Source organism: Coregonus lavaretus, assembly GCF_964263955.1.
Source record: "Coregonus lavaretus genome assembly, chromosome: 23".
In the NCBI taxonomy this organism is placed as follows: Eukaryota; Metazoa; Chordata; class Actinopteri; order Salmoniformes; family Salmonidae; genus Coregonus; species Coregonus lavaretus.
This window is the reverse complement of record NC_140010.1, coordinates 21,130,330-21,152,597: the sequence shown is the minus strand read 5'-3', so window position 1 is coordinate 21,152,597 and position 22,268 is coordinate 21,130,330. Positions and strand designations below refer to the sequence as shown.

At 43.2% G+C, this 22,268-nt stretch overlaps 1 protein-coding gene across 1 annotated transcript in view; it reads left to right on the top strand.

Annotated features, from left to right (window-relative positions):
* The window catches only part of LOC311098686 (sickle tail protein homolog), a gene marked incomplete at its 5' end in the record, with an annotated part of 73,575 nt that overhangs the window by 34,258 nt on the left and 17,049 nt on the right, over positions 1-22,268 (top strand). Inside the window, 8 exons of the mRNA XM_084139226.1 lie at positions 178-274; positions 8,220-9,016; positions 9,773-9,900; positions 10,046-10,206; positions 10,878-11,062; positions 19,560-19,696; positions 21,467-21,614; positions 21,706-22,231. Coding sequence (XP_083995352.1) covers positions 178-274; positions 8,220-9,016; positions 9,773-9,900; positions 10,046-10,206; positions 10,878-11,062; positions 19,560-19,696; positions 21,467-21,614; positions 21,706-22,231 — 2,179 coding nt within the window. The remainder of the gene's footprint in view (positions 1-177; positions 275-8,219; positions 9,017-9,772; positions 9,901-10,045; positions 10,207-10,877; positions 11,063-19,559; positions 19,697-21,466; positions 21,615-21,705; positions 22,232-22,268) is intronic.

Here is a 22,268-nt window from a genome sequence, read left to right as displayed (position 1 = left end):
CTCTACAGTAGACTGAGGAATATAGTACCGTGAGGGCTTGCAATTATACAGTGGAGTGGAGTTCACTGTTAGGCTGTTCGATGTCAACAACCTGTGCTTACAAAATGGTGTGTGTTTACAAAATGGAATAGGGGTTCACACAACCAGTGTAAATTTGGACGTTTTTCTTTTTTCCAGAAATATTACACCTCGATGCTGTCTGAAGGTGTACCACAAAGACCCTGCACATGCCTTCAATCGCAGCAACGCAAGGCCTAACAATGCTGAAGGCAGGGTGAGTGAAGCCCACATGGCAACACGGCCAAGCACACAAACTCCCCTAAGTCCCCTAAATCCAGCTGTCTAGTGCGCTACCTTTGACATCAAGGAAGCTTCCGGTCTTAAATCCCTAACCAGGGGCCCTTAGCTCATCATTCTGAGACACAGACAGGGATAAAAGCAGCCTTGTGTATTCTCGATTGTAATAGAAGCAGGATCAGATGCAGGGTTTTTCTTCTCTGTGTTTGGGTATAACCTGCCAAGCAGTTATGATGCCCCCTGCGTTGGTTTCCTGCTGATGTTGAGATTCCTAGTCAGAGGAGCCAATCTCTCGTGAGCCTCTAGAATCAACTGGGCAGTGGGCAGACGAGTATGATTCAATTGGATCCTTTTTAGGAAATGTCAGTAATTTAACTCTTAGCTTTTCATTTTACTCTAAGGCAGAGTTTCCCAAACTAGGGGTCGTGACCCCCTGTAGGGTCGCCTGATTTGAAAATCGCAGTTGCTAGATGCGGTTGAAACAGCGGTTTCTGTTTTCTTCCAACAAATGTGGCTCTATCATTTTAACGGTTTAAGCTACAAAATATTATGACACCATCATTGAAAGATAGGACTCTCAGGAACACGTATGTGTCTGTTCTGTTTCCCTCTACAATGCCCACAAGCCACGCAGGACTCATTAGAACACAGTGGACAAGACCAGGCTACCACACACAGAGCTATCGTAGACAACCCTGATGCTACGGCCGAAGACATTAATAAGTACAAGAAGGCCCACTATGACCACCGCATAGTCATCAAACGAGCGAAAGTACAATATATGAATAAGGTGGAATGATATTACACAGGCTCCGACGCCTGCCGCATGTGGCAGGGGTTACAGTCCATTATGGATTACAAAGGAAGACCCAACTGTGATCTTCCCAACGATGCCTCTCTACTAGACAAACTCAATGTATTTTATGCCCGCTTTGACGACAACAACATCGAGCCGGGTGTAAGGGCCATCACCGACTCAGAGGACTGGGTGATTTCGCTCTCCGAGGCCGACGTGAGAAGGGTCTTTAAACAGGTCAACACCCGCAAGGCCGCGGGCCCCGACGGTATTCCAGGGCGCGTTCTCAGAGCATGCGCAGAACAGCTGGCAGGCATATTCACGGTAATTTTCAACCTCTTCTTGTCCCAGTCTGTAATCCCCACATGTTTTAAGATGACCACAATCATTCTTGTTCCTATGAACTCTAAGGCCTCATGCCACAATGATTACTGCCCTGTAGCACTCACTTCTGTAATCATGAAGTGTTTTGAGAGGCTGGTTATGGCACACATTAACTCCACCATCCCAGACACCCTAGACCCACTCCAATAGGCATACCGCCCCAACAGATCCATAGACGACGCAATTTCAGTTGCTCTCCACACTGCCCTCACCCACCTAGATAAGAGGAATACCTATGTGAGAATGCTGTTCATTGACTACAGCTCAGCGTTCAACACCATTGTCCCCTCCAAGCTCGTCACCAAGCTTAGGACTCTGAACACCTCCCTCTGCAACTGGATCCTGGACTTCCTGATGGGCCGACCCCAGGTCCCAGGTGGTTAGGGTAGGCAACATCACTTCCACCACGCTGACCCTTAACACAGGGGTCCCCACAAAGGGGTGTACTTAGTTCCCTCCTGTACTCCCTGTTCACCCACGACTGTGTGGCCACACATGACTCCAACACCATTATCAAGTTCGCTGACGACACGACGGTGGTAGGCCTGATCACCGGCGACGATGAGTCAGCCTACAGGGAGGAGGTTAGTGACCTGGCAGTGTGGTGCCGGAGCAACAACCTCTCCCTCAACGTCAGCAAGACCAAGGAGCTGATCATGGACTACAGGAAAGGGTGGGGCGAGCACGCCCCCATCCACATCGACAGGGCGGCAGTGGAGCATGTAGACAGCTTCAAGTTCCTCAGTGTCCAAATCACTAAAGACTTAAAATGGTCCAAACACACACGCACAGTCGTGAATGGGCCCTCAAATCCTGAAAAGGTTCTACAGCTGTACCATTGAGAGCATATTGACTGCCTGCATCACTGCTTGGTATGGCAATAGCACTGCCCTCGATCGCATGGCACTATAGAGGGTTGTGCGGACAGCCCAGTACATCACTGGGGCCGAGCTCCCTGCCATCCAGGACCTCTATATCAGGCGGTGTAAAAGAAGGCCCGGAAAATCGTCAAAGACCCTAACCACCCAAGCCATTGACTATTTTCTCTGCTGCCGCACGGCAAGAGGTACCGGTGTATTAAGTCTGACACCAACAGGCTCCTGAACAGCTTCTATCCCCAAGCAATACGACTGATAAATAGCTAACAAAATAGCTACATGGACTGAGTTTACCTTGTATCTTTATTGACCTTTTATTTCAATATTTGCACTGTCGTTATGCACACTCACATGGCACTGCACACATAATAATAATAATAATAATATGCCATTTAGCAGACGCTTTTATCCAAAGCGACTTACATTTTTACGTATGGGTGGTCCCGGGGATCGAACCCACTACCCTGGCGTTACAAGTGCCATGCTCTACCAATTAAGCTACAGAGGACCACACTCACACACACTGTCACTCCAACACACACACAAACACTCCATAATATGCTCATACATTTATACTGACTCTACACACCCGCATAACAATGTATTACTAGAAAACAACACACTCACATGCAAGCTGCTGCTACTCTGTTTATCTTATATCCTGTTGCCTAGTCCCCTTACCCCTATACATATCTACCTCCCTCACTCCAGTATCCCTGCACATGTAAATATGGTATTGGATTTGACTTTTTAAATATTTCATGTATATAGTATGCCTACTTACTTACTTACTTTATTGTGTATTTCATATTTCCTATTCTTATTTATCGTGTGTTGTTTTCTAGTAATACATTGTTATTGATTATTGCGTTTTAAGTTTGCAAGAAAGGCATTTCACTGTACTTGTGCATGTGACATCAAAACTTGAAACTTGAAGAAAATCATACAGAATTATTGCCGGATGATCTTCTGAACTTCCCAATACCTTTCTGGTGCATTTGAGTCACTTCAAACCATACTTCCTTCAGATTTAAATACTGTCAAAAGTACTGTCAGACTGATTTGTAATAGACTTTCATAGCCCCAATTAAAACAGTTAGTTGGCCGTTGATTACCTAACTTTTTTTTACATGGTGGGGTCGCAAATTTTATTTTATATCAAAATAGGGTCGCGGGCCAAAAAAGTATGTTTTCAGGAACTCTTCTGTCATTCAGTCAGTATACCATGACCCTGATAATATGAACAACTCTCATCTTATTGACTCAAGACATTTCAGCTTTTCATTTTTAATCAGTTTGTAAATATTTCTAAAAACATAATTCCACTTTGACATTATGGCCATTGTGTGTAGGCCAGTGACACAAAATCTCAATTTAATCAATTTTAAATTTAAGCTGTAACACAACAAAATGTGGAAAACGTCAAGGGGTGTGAATACTTTCTGAAGGCTCTACCCTACCAAGCAAAAGTGTAGTAACTGCTCATAGAGTGAAACTGAGAAAAATTACTTCAAAGTGATGTTATTGTCCAGCCAAATGAATTGTAGGCAGATCATTGGAGATGTGGTTGTCTGTTGTCTTACTATTCATATTGACCCTGACCTCTGACATGACCTGTGACCCTAGACTGCAGTTACTGCCTTCTTGCTCGGTACACCCACAGGAATACGCTTCCATGACAATTTCATATATTTATTTGTATGTGGCTGTCAGTGTCATATAGTTTGATACTTGTATCAGAAAGCAGAATCAATAATACCAAGGTAAACCACAGAAGCTGCAGCCCAAAGCTCAGTGAAACCAAGGTAAAAGGCCTGCGGCACTCCAGGAACAGGGTTGCCTACTCCTGCCATAGTGGCATGGTCCATTTAATATGTAGCTGTGTTTGGATATACAGTGGGGGAAAAAAGTATTTAGTCAGCCACCAATTGTGCATGTTCTCCCACTTAAAAAGATGAGAGAGGCCTGTAAATTTCATCATAGGTACAAGTCAACTATGACAGACAAAATGAGGAAAAAAAATCCAGAAAATCACATTGTAGGATTTTTTATGAATTTATTTGCAAATTATGGTGGAAAATAAGTATTTGGTCAATAACAAAAGTTTCTCAATACTTTGTTATATACCCTTTGTTGGCAATGACACAGGTCAAACGTTTTCTGTAAGTCTTCACAAGGTTTTCACACACTGTTGATGGTATTTTGGCTCATTCCTCCATGCAGATCTCCTCTAGAGCAGTGATGTTTTGGGGCTGTCGCTGGGCAACACAGACTTTCAACTCCCTCCAAAGATTTTCTATGGGGTTGAGATCTGGAGACTGGCTAGGCCACCCCAGGACCTTGAAATGCTTCTTATGAAGCCACTCCTTTGTTGCCCGGGCGGTGTGTTTGGGATCATTGTCATGCTGAAAGACCCAGCCACGTTTCATCTTCAATGCCCTTGCTGATGGAAGGAGGTTTTCACTCAGAATCTCACGATACATGGCCCCATTCATTCTTTCCTTTACACGGATCAGTCGTCCTGGTCCCTTTGCAGAAAAACAGCCCCAAAGCATGATGTTTCCACCCCCATGCTTCACAGTAGGTATGGTGTTCTTTGGATGCAACTCAGCATTCTTTGTCCTCCAAACACGACGAGTTGAGTTTTTACCAAAAAGTTCTATTTTGGTTTCATCTGACCATATGACATTCTCCCAATCCTCTTCTGGATCATCCAAATGCACTCTAGCAAACTTCAGACGGGCCTGGACATGTACTGGCTTAAGTAGGGGGACACTCAGGATTTGAGTCCCTGGCGGCGTAGTGTGTTACTGATGGTAGGCTTTGTTACTTTGGTCCCAGCTCTCTGCAGGTCATTCACTAGGTCCCCCCGTGTGGTTCTGGGATTTTTGCTCACCGTTCTTGTGATCATTTTGACCCCACGGGGTGAGATCTTGCGTGGAGCCCCAGATCGAGGGAGATTATCAGTGGTCTTGTATGTCTTCCATTTCCTAATAATTGCTCCCACAGTTGATTTCTTCAAACCAAGCTGCTTACCTATTGCAGATTCAGTCTTCCCAGCCTGGTGCAGGTCTACAATTTTGTTTCTGGTGTCCTTTGACAGCTCTTTGGTCTTGGCCATAGTGGAGTTTGGAGTGTGACTGTTTGAGGTTGTGGACAGGTGTCTTTTATACTGATAACAAGTTCAAACAGGTGCCATTAATACAGGTAACGAGTGGAGGACAGAGGAGCCTCTTAAAGAAGAAGTTACAGGTCTGTGAGAGCCAGAAATCTTGCTTGTTTGTAGGTGACCAAATACTTATTTTCCACCATAATTTGCAAATAAATTCATAAAAAATCCTACAATGTGATTTTCTGGATTTTTTTTCCTGAATTTGTCTGTCATAGTTGACGTGTACCTATGATGAAAATTACAGGCCTCTCTCATCTTTTTAAGTGGGAGAACTTGCACAATTGGTGGCTGACTAAATACTTTTTTTCCCCACTGTATCTGGCAAAGGGTGCAATGTGTTGTTCATATCCTGCCGCCTTACACACTGGCATGTTTGCATCATATTTCTCAGCAGTTGTCAGGGACTGGGCACTGAAAAAGGGTCTGTAGAGGCTTGAGAAGCATCTCACAGTTCCAGGGATTGGGAGTAGGGTTGCAAAATTACAAGAACTTTCCATACATTCCCTGGTTTTCCCTCCTGATTCCGGGAATCCTCCAACTGGGATTTCGGGAAAACAAGGCACTTTGTTGAATGTTCCAGGAATTTTGCAACCCTAATTGGGAGGCATGTAATCCTGCTGGGAAAGAGCTCAAATTCCTTGGTGGGTGTTGTTCTCAGCACGTTGTGTTGTGGTCTGAGGATAAGTAGTGACTAGGGATCAGAGGCCCTGTTGCTCGGGAAACTAGAGCGTTCTGTTAGATTGACGGATGGACGTACTGTGTACAACCTTGTGTTGCGACACCGAAGGAAGTGCCGGACCATCCTGGACATTCTTTATTCTCAGATCCACTTGATTTAACTCACACCTTAGACACCTTGATTTAACTCACACCTCACAAGATCAGACTATTAAAAAATAAATAAATTGTCACATACACCAGATAGGTGCAGTGAAATGTGTTGTTTTACAGGGTCAGCCATAGTAGTAAGTCGCCCCAGGATTAAGTGCCTTGCTCGGGTGTTCGAATCAGCAACCTTTCGGTTACTGGGCCAACACTCTAACCGCTAGGCTACCTGCCGCCCATAAATGCATGTGATGTCAGTGGTAGTGCAGATCTTCCTCTTCACCGAGAGAAAAAACGGTGCTATCTAGAACCTAAAAGGGTTATTCGGTTTTCCCAATAGGAGAACCCTTTGAATAACCCTTTTTGGCTCCAAGTAAAAGGGTTCTACCTGAAACCCAAAAGGGTTATCCTATGTGGACAACCGCATAACTCTTTGGGAACCCTTTTTTCTAAGAGTGTAGGCACAGAGACCTTTAGGCCCGTGGATGAAAGATGATAACACATGTCGACATGAAAATGTGTCTTTGTTTAAGTTTATTACTGTACCCACTGGTGGTCAGCCCAGCATGTTTTTCCATAGATGGAATAGCCCCATGTGTTTCTGACCAGATAAGATTGATAATGCCATACTCTCAAAATATTTCCTGTTTGAGGCACTCCTGTTGTTTTTGCACAGGTTGAGATAAGGTGAATGGGGGAAAACAAGATAAGAACATTTTCATTGTAGCAGGCCTATGTTAAATGTCTGTCTGCTTTGTTGTGGAAATATTTAGGTATCAATGTTATGCACAAAAGGTCATGAAGAGAATTTTGCTAGAATTATGCACAAACTGAGTTTAAAATACTACAACAAGCATAGCAGATGACTTGTTGTGTATGAATGAGCTGCTCTCTTATTTGCATAAAAAAAATACAACCGGTTTTCACTTTATTCACAGTCATTGTGAATTAGGTCACCTGTTTGACTCTAGGTTTATTCTAGAATATTCAAAATGCAGTTTTATCTGTTATGACAAGCCACCTTATGAAAAGTGAATAGATAATCCCTATGAAAAAGCAGAAAGCAAAGTTAGCCAACACCCCTCTTGTATCATGCAACGGTTCTATAACTTTCTGATCACTGTTCAAATCTGCTGAACTGCTGAAGGTAAAGCATGTACCTGCAGCACAAGGACTAGGAAGAGTGTGAGTACCATCAAAAGTATGTTCTTGAGACTATAGTCAACTATTACTGGCTATTGTAATTTTGCTTAGATTAGCTCCAGTTCAGTGATCTGCATGTTTTACACATCAAATGACAATGCTTGATTAATGGACTTTTTCACGGAATCGTGTCAAGATCCCATTTTACCTGACATTATGATCTAAACAAGTTGTCTTTAGATTGTTGTCGTGAAAAGGCTCTGAAATGAATACAGAGAAAGATGCAGATTAGGGAGAATTATGTGTCAATGGTAATGTTGGGAGTTACTCATACAGTTTATTGAACTAGTCCTGCACGCACAGCATACACAACAAACGCTCTGTGTCTTCACTCTGCACAGTGAGGCATGACTGTGCAACAAAGACATGTCTAAACAGATAGTGTTGTTTACCTATGGTACAATTCCACCTTTGTGGATGTGGTTTTCCTCTCTTTTTCTCTCACACTCTGTGTATAGCCTTTGTCAAAACAGATGCACATTCTGTCTATGATTTGTCATTTTGAAAGCAACATTTGATTTATTGATTTATTGTTGGGGGGACAGACATACCGTTAACCTAATGTCTGAGAGTCTCTCTGCATAGCACATCAAGTTTTGTGTCTTTTCTAGTCTCTTTCCATTGACTTTGACTATCTTTTCTCTGATTTTCCTCCTGTCTCCAGATACCAAGGGAGATACTGTATGGAAGTCATAGCCCTGTGCACACTTTACAATCCACCTGCAGTCCTGTCCACACCATACAGGGGTCCATGTCTCCCCCCACGGTCCGCTCCATGCCCTCCTCCCCCTCCAGGATCCCCTACGTCCCCCGAACTGGGGGAGGGGTGCCAGGCAGTGCCACCCTCCCCAGGGCCGGCATGTCCAGTGGGCCCCCCAGCAGGTCCGTCACCCCCTGCCCCAGTGCCATCCAGGAGAGAAGAGACGTCAAACCTGACGAGGACCTAAGCAGTAAAAGTATAGCGCTGGTGCGTGCCGACGGGTTGTATGTCAACGTCACTGACCGTTACGCTGTCCAGGAGGGCCGGCTGAGTATCGCCTCCTCCAAGGGGGGCGGCCACACGGGGAACATGGTCGACATGGGTGGTGGTAGCCTCCACTGGGCCTCGGTCAAGTCCACAACCTCCTATACAGAGAACCCGGAGCAGCAGCACTCCCTCTACAGGCAGAAGTCCCGGAGGTACGGGGAAAGCCAGGGACTACCGCCGCTTGACACCAAAACCCCGCCCCCTTCCCCTCACAGATTGAACGACAACCACGGTCCTGTGGCCACGGAGAGGGACTCTCCAATTCGCCGGTCTCTGCGGAAGGAGAGTAATGGTAATACAGTGGAGGTGGTGAACAGGACCAGGGGTAGTGTGTCCTCTGTGTCCTCCTCTCCTGTGTTCGTGGAGCTCCCCCCAGGGCTCTATGGGGACAGGCTGTTTCAGGGTCACCTCACCCCCAATAACCCCCAGACCAGGTGAGACTCACAGACATATAATTAATAATTCTATAACTATGTTGAGACTCACATAACAGAGGGCTCATTATATTTGTTTAGTCAGGATAGTCCACTCAGTAACGATTGCCTCTGTTTTCCAGATAGACCTAGGTGACTAACTACCACTTGAACTTTGGGTTTTTGATAAAGCACATTAGAAATACAATGCATTGTTATTATTATTATGTATTATAGGTAACTGCCAAAATAATGTAAATGAGGGATACAAAGTATATTGAAAGCAGGTGCTTCCACACAGGTTTGGTTCCTGAGTTAATTAAGCTATTAACATCAAATCATGCTTAGGGTCATGTATGGAAAATCCTGGGCAGGCCATTATTTTGGCTATCATGGCAACACCCCCATCCACAGCACACTAGTTGTCACTGAATGGTTTGATGAGCATAAAAACAATGTAAACCATATGTCATGGCCGTCTCAGTCACCAGATCTCAACCCAATTGAACACTTATGGGGGATTCTGGAGCGGTGCCTGAGACAGCGTTTTCCATCAACAACATTTCTTGTGAATTTCTTGTGAAAGAATGGTGTCGCGTCCCTCCAATAGAGTTCCAGCCACTTGTAGAATCTATGTGAAGGTTTATTGAAGCTGTTCTGGCTCGTGGTGGCCCAACGCCCTATTAAGACACTTAATGTTGGTGTTTACTTTATTTTGGCAGTTACCTGTACATAGCACAGTATTGTTTTGGGCCAAACATGTATTGTGTTTTGCAGTGAGCGAATGAAGGCCATGGAACAACAGATTGCCAGTCTGGCTGGCCTTGTTCAGCATGCACTTGCTATTGGGCCAGCTGAGAAAGATAGGAGGACTGCTTCTCCTTTCCATGTCAACAACAGTACAGGTGCTGTTATTACACAACTATTAGTGTTACAAAGTCAAATTAGGATTAGTTTTTTGTGGATGATGAAAGTTATTTTGAATCTGCCCTATTTTAATCTCTCATTACAGTAACTCATAGAGTTGTGTCTCACTGATCTGATGTGTAGGAGTGTCACCAGTTCCTGCAGCCAGCCTCCTTGCAGACAGCTCCAATGCTCTAGTCTCTCAGGCCCCTCCCCCTGACCCCACCCTGCAGGTCACACTGACCACGGTCAGGAGGAACGTCACTGACCTCCGACAGCAGCTTCACCAACTCAAACAGCTACAGGTACTCAAGCCACCCGCACATTACATTCATCCATTATCAGAATTGTTTAAAGATGCACTATGCAGAAATCGCTCTGCCCTTTCCTGGTTGCAAAAATTCGAATAGTTCGCCTAATTTCAGTTTATGTGACAAAACAAGCAAGTATAGTGTAGAGAATCATTGTACCATTTAAACTGCTGTGAAATATATGTTCCATAACCACAAATATTGTATTTTCAGCTGTTTGAAGCTGGTGTACAAAACCGAAAGTCAAAGACGCAAAAACGAAACTTAAGAACGGGAAGAATAGAAATAACGCACATAGAACAGATCTACCGCTTCTTAGACTTGCTTTCAATGAGAATGACAGATCTATATACATTTATAACACACATTTCTATGTGAATTTGGTTGGGTTGCTCAAAACATTTCCTATTGCAGCTTTAAGTGATACATCTTGTCATCCAAGCACCATAAGTGAAAACACAAACGTAAAAGACAGATGTGCAATATTCACAATAGTGGTATCTGAGAGAATCTGCATCTGTCTAGATCCAATATATACAGTATACCTTGACATGGTGTGTGTTCATATTATGTACTCCATTATATTCCTCCATCACATATAGTGCATCTCATTAATCGGTGTGTGTTGTAATGCCACTGAAACCAATGTGTATGGTCATTATCAGATGCAGAACCAGGACAGTGTGAGGGGGATGCTGAAGAGAGCAGAGGAGGAGCTAGCTGAGGTGATGTCTGAGACCCTACAGAGACAACAGCAGGAGACAGAGCCTGGCCAGAGACAGAGGACCACGGTGGATGAGGAGAGACACAAGTACCAGGCCATGGAGGAGAGAGTGCTGGCTCAGCTCAGGTAAGGATTTAGAACTATTGTAGAGCCCCACACACTGACTGACAGGATATGTCATTTATTGAAGGCATTGACTTTGTTGAGCCCATCTTACTTTTGCACGGCTATTGGTACTAACAAGAGTACAGATTATATCCTATGGCAACAAAAATAGAAATAATCTACTTCCTACAATAAACAGTGATCAGACGATAGTAATACGTAATTGCTCCAGATGCCCTATTCTGTTTTTTTATTTGGCTAAACTGCAGATACTGAAGCTAACTTTGTGAGCGTGATCTTATGTTGCAATATGAAGTAATTAGTTGCAGCTAAAGTGGGATTAGTTCATCTACTCTGAATTTGTAATCAGAACAGATTCCAGTGAACCAGAGCACAGTCTATCTACCGGCATGTGGTACATACAGTAACTCAGCTATGGAATGAGTCATTGGTGTTCTGCCAAACATTGCTAATAATGTTGCACAATGTTTAAATGAATGCTAATGAGGCTGTTTAGTGTGTGATCCGGTGGGACTGTGGTACCGACGTTGATAGGAGAGATTAGTAATGGAGTCAAAGCCAATGTCTTACTTTAACTTTACTAATGTCAGATCATTGGGCCAAATTCATCTTGGAGAATGGGGGGGATACTGTATGTGTTGAACAACTGTGTTATCGTATACTGTATGTAGCTGTTATGTAATCTTGAGAGCACCGTTTAGGTGGGAAAACAGATATTGGGAAACAGCTATTTCTCACACTCTCACGCTTAACATACACTATATATACAAATTATGTGGTCACCCCTTCAAATGAGTGGATTCGGCTATTTCAGCCACAACGGTTGCTGACAGGTATAGAATCGAGCACACAGCCATGCAATCTCCATAGACAAACACTGGCAGTAGAATGGCCTTACTGAAGAGCTCAGTGACTTTCAACTTGGCACCGTCATAGGGTGCCACCTTTCCAACAAGTCAGTTCGTCAAATTTCTGCCCTGCTAGAGCTGCCCCGGTCAACTGTAAGTGCAGTTATTGTGAAGTGGAAATGTCTAGAAGCAACAACGGCTCAGCCGCGAAGTCGTAGGTCACACAAGCTCACTGAACAGGACCGCCGAGTGCTGAATCGTCTGTCCTCGGTTGCAATACTCACTCCTGAGTTCCAAACTGCCTCTGGAAGCAACGTCAGCACAATAACTGTTTGTCGGGAGCTTAATAACATGGGTTTCCATGGCCGAGGAGCCGCACACAAGCCTAAGATCACCATGCGCAATACCAAGCATTAGCTGGAGTGGTGTAAAGCACGCCGCCATTGGACTCTGGAGCAGTGGAAACGTGTTCTCTGGAGTGATGAATCACGCTTCACCATCTGGCAGTCTGACGGACTAATCTGGGTTTGGCAGATGCCAGGTGAACGCTACATGCCCCAATGCATAGTGCCAACTGTAAAGTTTGGTGGAGGAGGAATAATGGTCTGGGGCTGTTTTTCATGGTTCCAGTGAATGTTCCAGTGAATGGAAATCTTAATGCTACAGCATACAATGACAATCTAGACGATTCTGTGCTTCCAACTTTGTGGCAACAGTTTGGGGAAGGCCCTTTCCTGTTTCAGCATGACAATGCCCCCGTGCACAAAGTGAGGTCCATACAGAAATGGTTTGTCAAGATCGGTGTGGAAGAACTTGACTGGCCTGCACAGAGCCTTGACCTCAACCCCCTCGAACACCTTTGAGATTAATTGGAACGCCGACAGCGAGCCAGGCCTAATAGCCCAGCATCAATGCCCGACCTCACTAATGCTCTTGTGGCTGAATGGAAGCAAGTCCCCCCAGCAAGGTTCCAACATCTAGTGGAAATCCTTCCCAGAAGAGTGGAGTCTGTTATAGCAGCAAAGGGGGGACCAACTCCATATTAATGCCCATTATTTTGGAATGAGATGTTCAACAAGCAGGTGTCCATATACCTTTGGTCATATAGTGTAGACGGATGGGTTATTTAGCAACAAAACCAATGTGTGCGCAATCCTGGGGCAAAACAGACTGGGTTGGCTTAGAATCAAAGGATTGTTATCAACATGTAAACTATATTTCCTCTCCAAATTGATTGAAAACAGAAATACATTTTCACATTGAGGACATCTCTCAAATGCATCATTACAGTTGTCGGTTAGCTAGCTAGCAAATGTTTTGCCATATTGGCATAGACGTGACATGAGTCAAAACTCCTCAAAACAAGACATGGTATCAATATCAAGATACAACAAGCTGAAACGAGCCACCTGCGATTCCCCACATGGCAGCTTCTTGTCATTGTTGCTAGCTATCTGTCCATCCAGAATCATAACAACGCATGGCCTTCTGCGATGCACATGCATCGTTTTCATGACTTTGTCAGGCAACCCGAATATAGTTTTTATGGATAGTGAGTCCTTTCTAGGTCCAGACATGCATGTACTTTCTTTGTGACTTTGGATTAAACATAGTCACTTCAAAGAATCCAACCATTATGGTCCCTTTATATTCGTCTTAACCATTTAATCAGGAAATTAATTGACTAAAATACTTTTAGATTGGTCATTGTTCTGCATCTGGCCATCAAACACCTGTTTTGAGTGTTCTTTTCTGTGGAGTACTTTGATTGCAGAAGCTGACACAGAGACTGCTCTTGTCAGACTGTTGTCAACAAACAGCTTCTGACTGAGCATGTCAAACAGCTTTCTACTCTGTCAGCAACAGTGCGTTTTTAAGTTTGAAATCCCCTCCTGACATAAAACATCAGTGCTGGCTTAGAACTAGATAGAAGGTTAATGGGAAGCTTAGGTTTTGAAACATTATCTTGTCTATAACTACGGAAGCCCTGAAGCCCAAGGCAAACAAAATCAATAAAACGTAGACTCTTGGAATTATTTCGTTTGAACGACTTAGTATCTCGTTATATATATTTTTTTACTACGTCGTTCAGATGAGATACTAAGTCGTTTAAAAGAGATATTAAGTCGTTTGAACAACTTAATTGTTATTTTGTCTAATTAGGCCACATTTTTGTTATGCAGCTTGTCAGACCGTGTAACGGTTGCTGCAGCCATTCATTCACAGATTCCATCCATTTATATGATTATTTATTGACAGTTCTTTGATAGCCTAAAGCAGGGCTGCTTTTAATGCCAGAGTATATAAGTGGGCGAGTGTGAACGAAGGAGGAGAGTGTAATTCGAGCAGATTTAAAAAATGTTGTCGGCCTTCTCTCCCGCTCCAATTTGGCTCTGGTACTGCTCAACCACAAGCTCTGGGCATGCTCTGCCTAGCATTTTTAATTTCCTTTATCACTATTCTTTTAATTAGGCCTATCCGGTTGTAATTATTTAGCTTACCCCACCCAAAGTAACATATACAGTGGGGGAAAAAAGTATTTAGCCAGCCACCAATTGTGCAAGTTCTCCCACTTAAAAAGATGAGAGAGGCCTGTAATTTTCATCATAGGTACACGTCAACTATGACAGACAAAATGAGAAACAAAATTCCAGAAAATCACATTGTAGGATTTTTAATGAATTTATTTGCAAATTATGGTGGAAAATAAGTATTTGGTCAATAACAAAAGTTTCTCAATACTTTGTTATATACCCTTTGTTGGCAATGACACAGGTCAAACGTTTTCTGTAAGTCTTCACAAGGTTTTCACACACTGTTGCTTATATTTTGGCCCATTCCTCCATGCAGATCTCCTCTAGAGCAGTGATGTTTTGGGGCTGTCGCTGGGCAACACAGACTTTCAACTCCCTCCAAAGATTTTCTATGGGGTTGAGATCTGGAGACTGGCTAGGCCACTCCAGGACCTTGAAATGCTTCTTACGAAGCCACTCCTTCGTTGCCCGGGCGGTGTGTTTGGGATCATTGTCATGCTGAAAGACCCAGCCACGTTTCATCTTCAATGCCCTTGCTGATGGAAGGAGGTTTTCACTTAAAATCTCATGATACATGGCCCCATTCATTCTTTCCTTTACACGGATCAGTCGTCCTGGTCCCTTTGCAGAAAAACAGCCCCAAAGCATGATGTTTCCACCCCCATGCTTCACAGTAGGTATGGTGTTCTTTGGATGCAACTCAGCATTCTTTGTCCTCCAAACACGACGAGTTGAGTTTTTACCAAAAAGTTCTATTTTGGTTTCATCTGACCATATGACATTCTCCCAATCCTCTTCTGGATCATCCAAATGCACTCTAGCAAACTTCAGACGGGCCTGGACATGTACTGGCTTAAGCAGGGGGACACGTCTGGCACTGCAGGATTTGAGTCCCTGGCGGCGTAGTGTGTTACTGATGGTAGGCTTTGTTACTTTGGTCCCAGCTCTCTGCAGGTCATTCACTAGGTCCCCCCGTGTGGTTCTGGGATTTTTGCTCACCGTTCTTGTGATCATTTTGACCCCACGGGGTGAGATCTTGCGTGGAGCCCCAGATCGAGGGAGATTATCAGTGGTCTTGTATGTCTTCCATTTCCTAATAATTGCTCCCACAGTTGATTTCTTCAAACCAAGCTGCTTACCTATTGCAGATTCAGTCTTCCCAGCCTGGTGCAGGTCTACAATTTTGTTTCTGGTGTCCTTTGACAGCTCTTTGGTCTTGGCCATAGTGGAGTTTGGAGTGTGACTGTTTGAGGTTGTGGACAGGTGTCTTTTATACTGATAACAAGTTCAAACAGGTGCCATTAATACAGGTAACGAGTGGAGGACAGAGGAGGCTCTTTAAGAAGAAGTTACAGGTCTGTGAGAGCCAGGAATCTTGCTTGTTTGTAGGTGACCAAATACTTATTTTCCACCATAATTTCCAAATAAATTCATTAAAAATCCTACAATGTGATTTTCTGGATTTTCTTTCCTCAATTTGTCTGTCATAGTTGACGTGTACCTATGATGAAAATTACAGGCCTCTCTCATCTTTTTAAGTGGGAGAACTTGCACAATTGGTGGCTGACTAAATACTTTTTTCCCCCACTGTATCTATACCGAACTGAAATATTAACACAACATGCAACAATTTCTAAGATTTTACTGAGTTACAGTTCAATCAACTGAAATTAACTAATTAGGCCCTAATCTATTTCACATGACTGGGAATACAGATATGCATATGTTGGTCACAGATACCTTAAAAAAAAGGTAGGGGCGTGCATCCAAAAACCAGTCAGTATCTGGTGTGACCACCATTTGCCTCGTGCAGCGCAACACATCTTCTTCGCTTAGAGTTGATCAGGCTGTGATTGTGGCCTGTGGAATGTTGTCCCACTCCTCTTGAATGGCTGTGCGAAGTTGCTGGATATTGGCGGGAACTGGAACACGCTGTCGTACACGTCAATCCAAAGCATCCCAAACATGCTCAATGTACCATCTAAACCGTTGTGAAATATATTTTTCTTTTTGAATCTAGTGTACAAAACCGAAAGTAAAAACTTAAGAATGGGAAGCATAGAAATAGTACACATAGAACATATCTACCGCTTCTTAGACTTGCTTTCAAGTCGAATGATAGATCTATAACTCTCATTTCTATGTGAATTTGGTCAGGTCACCCATAAAGTTACATATTGCCATTTTAATTAAGCTAAAATATCATAAATAAATCATACATAATAAAGGACAGTATCAGCTTCTTTTCATAAAGAAAAGGGAATAAATCATCTCAAACTGCAGCAGTCAAATGATTTACGCACAGAAGGAAGGACCAACTAACTTCACATGTGCATTGAGCTTGGGAAATGCGCTCTACAAATGAAATATTACTATTACTGATATTATAAAGACAGAAGAATACACAAGGGAGGCACTGTTACTGTACAATACTACACTGTCTATAAAACGTAAGTACTCAGGCAACTGAATGATCAGATGTTCTATATGAGACTAACTACAAACCCCACAAAACAGCTTTAGGCTGTAATCGAACAGACTGTCACAGAGGGCAATGGTGATATTGCCAATAGAGAACACAGATTATTGGTGTGTAAAAACAGCACCGCACTGGTAATCTGCAGTCCCTAAAATACTGTTTAATTATCAAAATCCCCAAAGGGACAGGACCAATCTTCTTTGCGACATCAGACCAGGTTTATCAGAAGGCATGAAGATCACTGCTTGGCTTCAAATGCCCTGATTTAATAAATGTGCCCCTAATTAGACATTAGTTAAACTTCTTCCCGCTAATGAAAACAACTCCACAAAGCATTATTGTCCAAATAATCCGTGCACACCTCAGAATAATTTTGCCCAGTAGGTGGCTTTTGACTCCTGGTAGCCTAATTGGTCTGTGTCCGAATAGTAAAGTAGTCATATATTTTGTATTATTATTATTACTGCTACTACTGCATGAGGCTATAAAACTGCAACGATTTATTTTGCAACCTGTCCGCCAAATCCATCCATTACGCACGGTTCTCCCTCTCAATCGCTCCTTCTCAAGGATGCTTTCAGATCAATATTTTTTGCTTTGCTTTATCATCAAATGAATAGGTTTTTGTCATTGGTGCTATTGAAACTCGGATAGCTTCCTTATGTTTCAGTAAACCATTAGCCAACACTTCAAAGATTAAGCGTGAATTTTTACTATCTCTTTATTTTATTTGGGTGATTAAATGTATCTTTTCCTGTTATTGTGAACGGTAGGCTATAACAAGTTACACCTTTCAATTGAAAGCCTATCACAAACCTCTTTTGTAGGCGATTGTTCGCAGTATACACCAGCCTATTATCTCTGAAGTTCATTAATTTATGGGTGATGGATACTTTAACTGTACGTTTAGGCTACTGTTAAAGCGCTCACATAGGCTATTTCTCTGCCAGAGTGTGTGAGATAACTAGTCCTACCGGTAAGTACCATCTAAGCAATTCCCTTATGATATCACGTTACCTCCCTACATTGATTCTATTGATGGAAAACAATTGTTTACCTCTTGTGTCGCACACATTTCATTCAACATTTCATTCTAGCTCACAATCAAGGACGGCGGTGTATTCCCTCCAGCAGTGAAGTGTAGGCCTATGACTATGTAGCCTTGTGACACTATCCTACTGGACTCTGTGCTGGTCCCTACTTAAATGTTTTTTGAAATAGTATCCACACACGGTGGCGCCTTCATCTCAATGTATTTTTAGATTTTAGGCTTTCCAAATATATTCCATTCTCCTTTCGCTTTATTGTATTGTGGCTATATTCCCACTAATATTCCTTTATGTAATTAAGCTTTGACATGTATATTTTTCTGTCTTTGTATTAATAATAATCATATGTAATTTGTAGAGCGCATTTCCCAAGCTCAATGCACATGTGAAGCTTGTTGTTGGTTGTTTCTGTGCTCAAATCATTTGACTGCTGCAGTTTGAGATGATTTATTCCCTTTTCTTTATGAAAAGAAGCTGATACTGGCCTTTATTATTTATGGTTTATTTATGATGTTTTAGCTTAATTACATTGATTTATATTATGATTTTTTTATTCCAAGAGAAACTAAAATACTGTAGCCTATGTATTGCCTGCCTAAAACATCTGTTAATATATTTGAAGTCCTAGAAAAAAATAGAAACGATATAGCTGCAGAACAAGCTGCAGAACAAATTAGTTGTTAGAAAGTAGAATATAAACTAGATTTAGGCTACTGTGGTGGGGTAGGCTAAATAATTACCACCGAATAGGCCTAATTAAAAGAATAGTGATAAAGGAAATAAAAAATGCTAGGCAGAGCATGCCCAGAGCTTGTGGCTGAGCAGTACCAGAGCGAAATTGAAGCGGGAGAGAAGGCCAACATCATTTTTTTATCTGCTCAATTATGCTCTGCTCCTCACTCCACACACGCCCACTTACATGCTCTGTCATTCAAAAGCAGCCCTACTTTAGGTTATCAAAGAACTGTCAATGAATAATTATATCAATGTATGGAATCAGTGAATAAAAGGCTGCAGCAACCATTACAGCACTAATGTGTTGTGAAATCTGTTGTAAATGTATTGTAATGTTTTTAAATTGTATAACTGCCTTCATTTTGCTGGATCCCAGGAAGAGTAGCTGCTGCCTTGGCAGGATTCATTCACTGACAAGCTGCAGAACAAATTAGGCCTAATTAGACAAAATAACAATTAAGTCATTCAAACAAGTTGTTTGGACAACTTATTATCTCTTTTGAACGACTTAGTATCTTGTTTGAATGACTGAGTATATTATGTTTTTACATTCCATACTTCCATACTATTATATTTTACTGCAAAGGTTTGAAAATCTGTTTTATGTCTTGAACTCAACGTTTACTTCGCTGCCATCTTGTGTTTATTGCTCGTTATTACATTAGGAGAAATCACCATGCAAAAACTACAGTGCCTGGGAGAAGATGCAAAAACGGAACAATTTATTAATTGAACAGTGAGCACCGTCATAAATATGCCAATCACCAATGTCTTTCCTTGTCATGCCAAGCATGACCATTGGTTTTACTGTACTGTAATGTTATGACCAGATGTGGAACCTGTGTCTCTCAGGGAGCTGGAGGAGTATGTGGACCATCTGAGGAGAGACTCGTCCTCTGGCAAAGGTCAGCCGTCAGTCACCCTCAGGGACGTGGAGGAGGGAGCTGTCAACCTCAGGAGGGTGGGAGAGTCCTTAGCTGGACTTAAAGGTGAGCACTGTCTGGGGCTGCTGCTAGAGGTTAGCACATCATTGACCACAGGTAGAAGATGTTCAAGTGATTGAGTTACCAATAGCAGGAGGTACTCCATAGCCACAGTAGCAGCATTAATCATATACAACCTGTGGATAACCACAGTCAGTTCTGTAATGTTTTAAGATACAGTACCAGTCAAAAGATTGGACACACCTACTCATTCAAGGGTTTTTCTTTATTTTTAAAATGTTTTACTTTGTAGAATAATAGTGAAGACATCAAAACTATTAAATAACACTTAAGGAATCATGTAGTAACCAAAAAATTGTTAAACAAATCAAAATATATTTTATATTTGAGATTCTTCAAATAGCCACCCTTTGCCTTGATGACAGCTTTGCACACTCTTGGCATTCTCTCAACCAGCTTCACCTGGAATGCTTTTCCAACAGTCTTGAAGGAGTTCCCACATATGCTGAGTACTTGTTGGCTGCTTTTCCTTCACTCTGCCGTCCGACTCATTCCAAACCATCTCAATTGGGTTGAGGTCAGGGGATTGTGGAGGCCAGGTCATCTGATGCAGCACTCCATCACTCTCCTTCTTGGTCAAATAGCCCTTACACAGCCTGGAGGTGTGTTGGGTCATTGTCCTGTTGAAAAATAAATGATAGTCCCACTAAGCCAGATGGGATGGCGTATCGCTGCAGAATGCTGTGGTAGCCATGCTTGTTAAGTGTGCCTTGAACTCTAAATAAATCACTGACAGTGTCACCAGAAAAGCACCCCCACACTCCCACACCATAACACCTCCTCCTCCATGCTTTACGGTGGGAACTACACATGCGGAGATCGTCCGTTCACCAACACCGCGTCTCACAAAGACATGGCGGTTGGAACCAATAATCTCCAATTTGGACTCCAGACCAAAGGACACATTTCCACTGGTCTAATGTCCATTGCTCGTGTTTCTTGGCCCTAGCAGGTCTCTTCTTCTTATTGGTGTCCTTTAGTAGTGGTTTCTTAGCAGCAATTCAACCATGAAGGCCTGATTCACACAGTCCCCTCTGAACAGTTGATGTTGAGATGTGTCTGTTACTTGAACTCTGTGTAGCATTTATTTGGGCTGCAATTTCTGAGGCTGGCAACTCTAATAAACTTATCCTCTGCAGCAGAGGTAACTCTGGGTCTTCCATTCCTGTGGCGGTCCTCATGAGAGCCAGTTTCATCATAGCGCTTGATTGTTTTTGCGACTGCACGTGAAGAAACTTTCAAAGTTCTTGACATTTTCCGGATTGACTGACCATGTCTTTGCTTATTTGTCACAACACAACTGATTGGCTCAAACGCATTAAGAAGGAAAGTAATTCCACAAATTAACTTTTAAGGAGGCACACCTGTTAATTGAAATGCATTCCAGGTGACTACCTCATGAAGCTGGTTGAGAGAATGCCAAGAGTGTGCAAAGCTGTCATCAAGGCAAAGGGTGGCTATTTGAAGAATCTCAAATATAAAATATATTTTGATTTGTTTAACACTTTTCTGGTTACTACATGATTCCATATGTGTTATTTCATAGTTTTGATGTCTTCACTGTTATTCAACAATGTAAAATGTTTTCAAAAATAAAGAAAAACCCTTGAATGAGTAGGTGTGTCCAAACTTTTGACTGGTAGTGTATGTGAAGGGTAAGAAAGGACACCGTGGATAGCTGATGCTTCGTCAATGTGTGACAACTTTAGGATTTATGGTCCCTCCCTCCTCCACTACCTCCCTCCCCTCTGTCAGGTGAGTTCCCAAGCCTGCATGGGAAGATGCGGACGGTGCTGTGTGTGGAGGTGGAGGCGGTGCGCTTCCTGAAGGAGGAGCCTCAAAAGATGGACAGCATGCTTAAGAGGGTCAAAGCCCTGACAGAGGCTCTCAGCGGTCTCAGAAGGTACATGCTGACCCTGTATATCATCCAGGACATGTAAGAGGATGACTGATGATCTGAGTAGTCAAATAAAGTAATACTGTGTTCCCTTCAGATGTGTCACAGAGAATCATCCTCATGATCCCAAGCCTGGAGCAGCCAAAGCAGCCACAGCAGAGGGGGGTGTAAAGCCTGCCATTGACCAGTCTGAACCCCCCCGGAAGAATCTCCCCACAATGGAATCTCCCAAACCTCAGCCCAGGACCTCTGTCAGACCCCCCCAGCCCCAGGTCAAGAACCCTGCAGGCAGGCCAGACACGGCCTCCACCTCACCTGACGTCGTCCACCGTGTGAAGAGCTCTCCCATCAACATGCAGCCGTGTCAGCACTTAGCGGCTCTGCCACACCACCACCCCAGCCCCCCACTGACTCCCACCCACGGCCGAGACTCCCCCACCGTGGCCAAGGTCAGTCCCCGCAGCCGGGAGAACAGCCCAGCCCTGCAGAAGAGAATGGTCCCCTGGTGCGGCGATGGACCGGCACCCATGGCCAGCAGCACTGAGACCACCACACAACCACCTGGCTCAGAGGAGATCCACACCAACAGTGGCAGCATCAAACACATAGTCATGGACATTGAGGTAGTCATAGTCAGTCTGATAATCCTAGTAATTATTT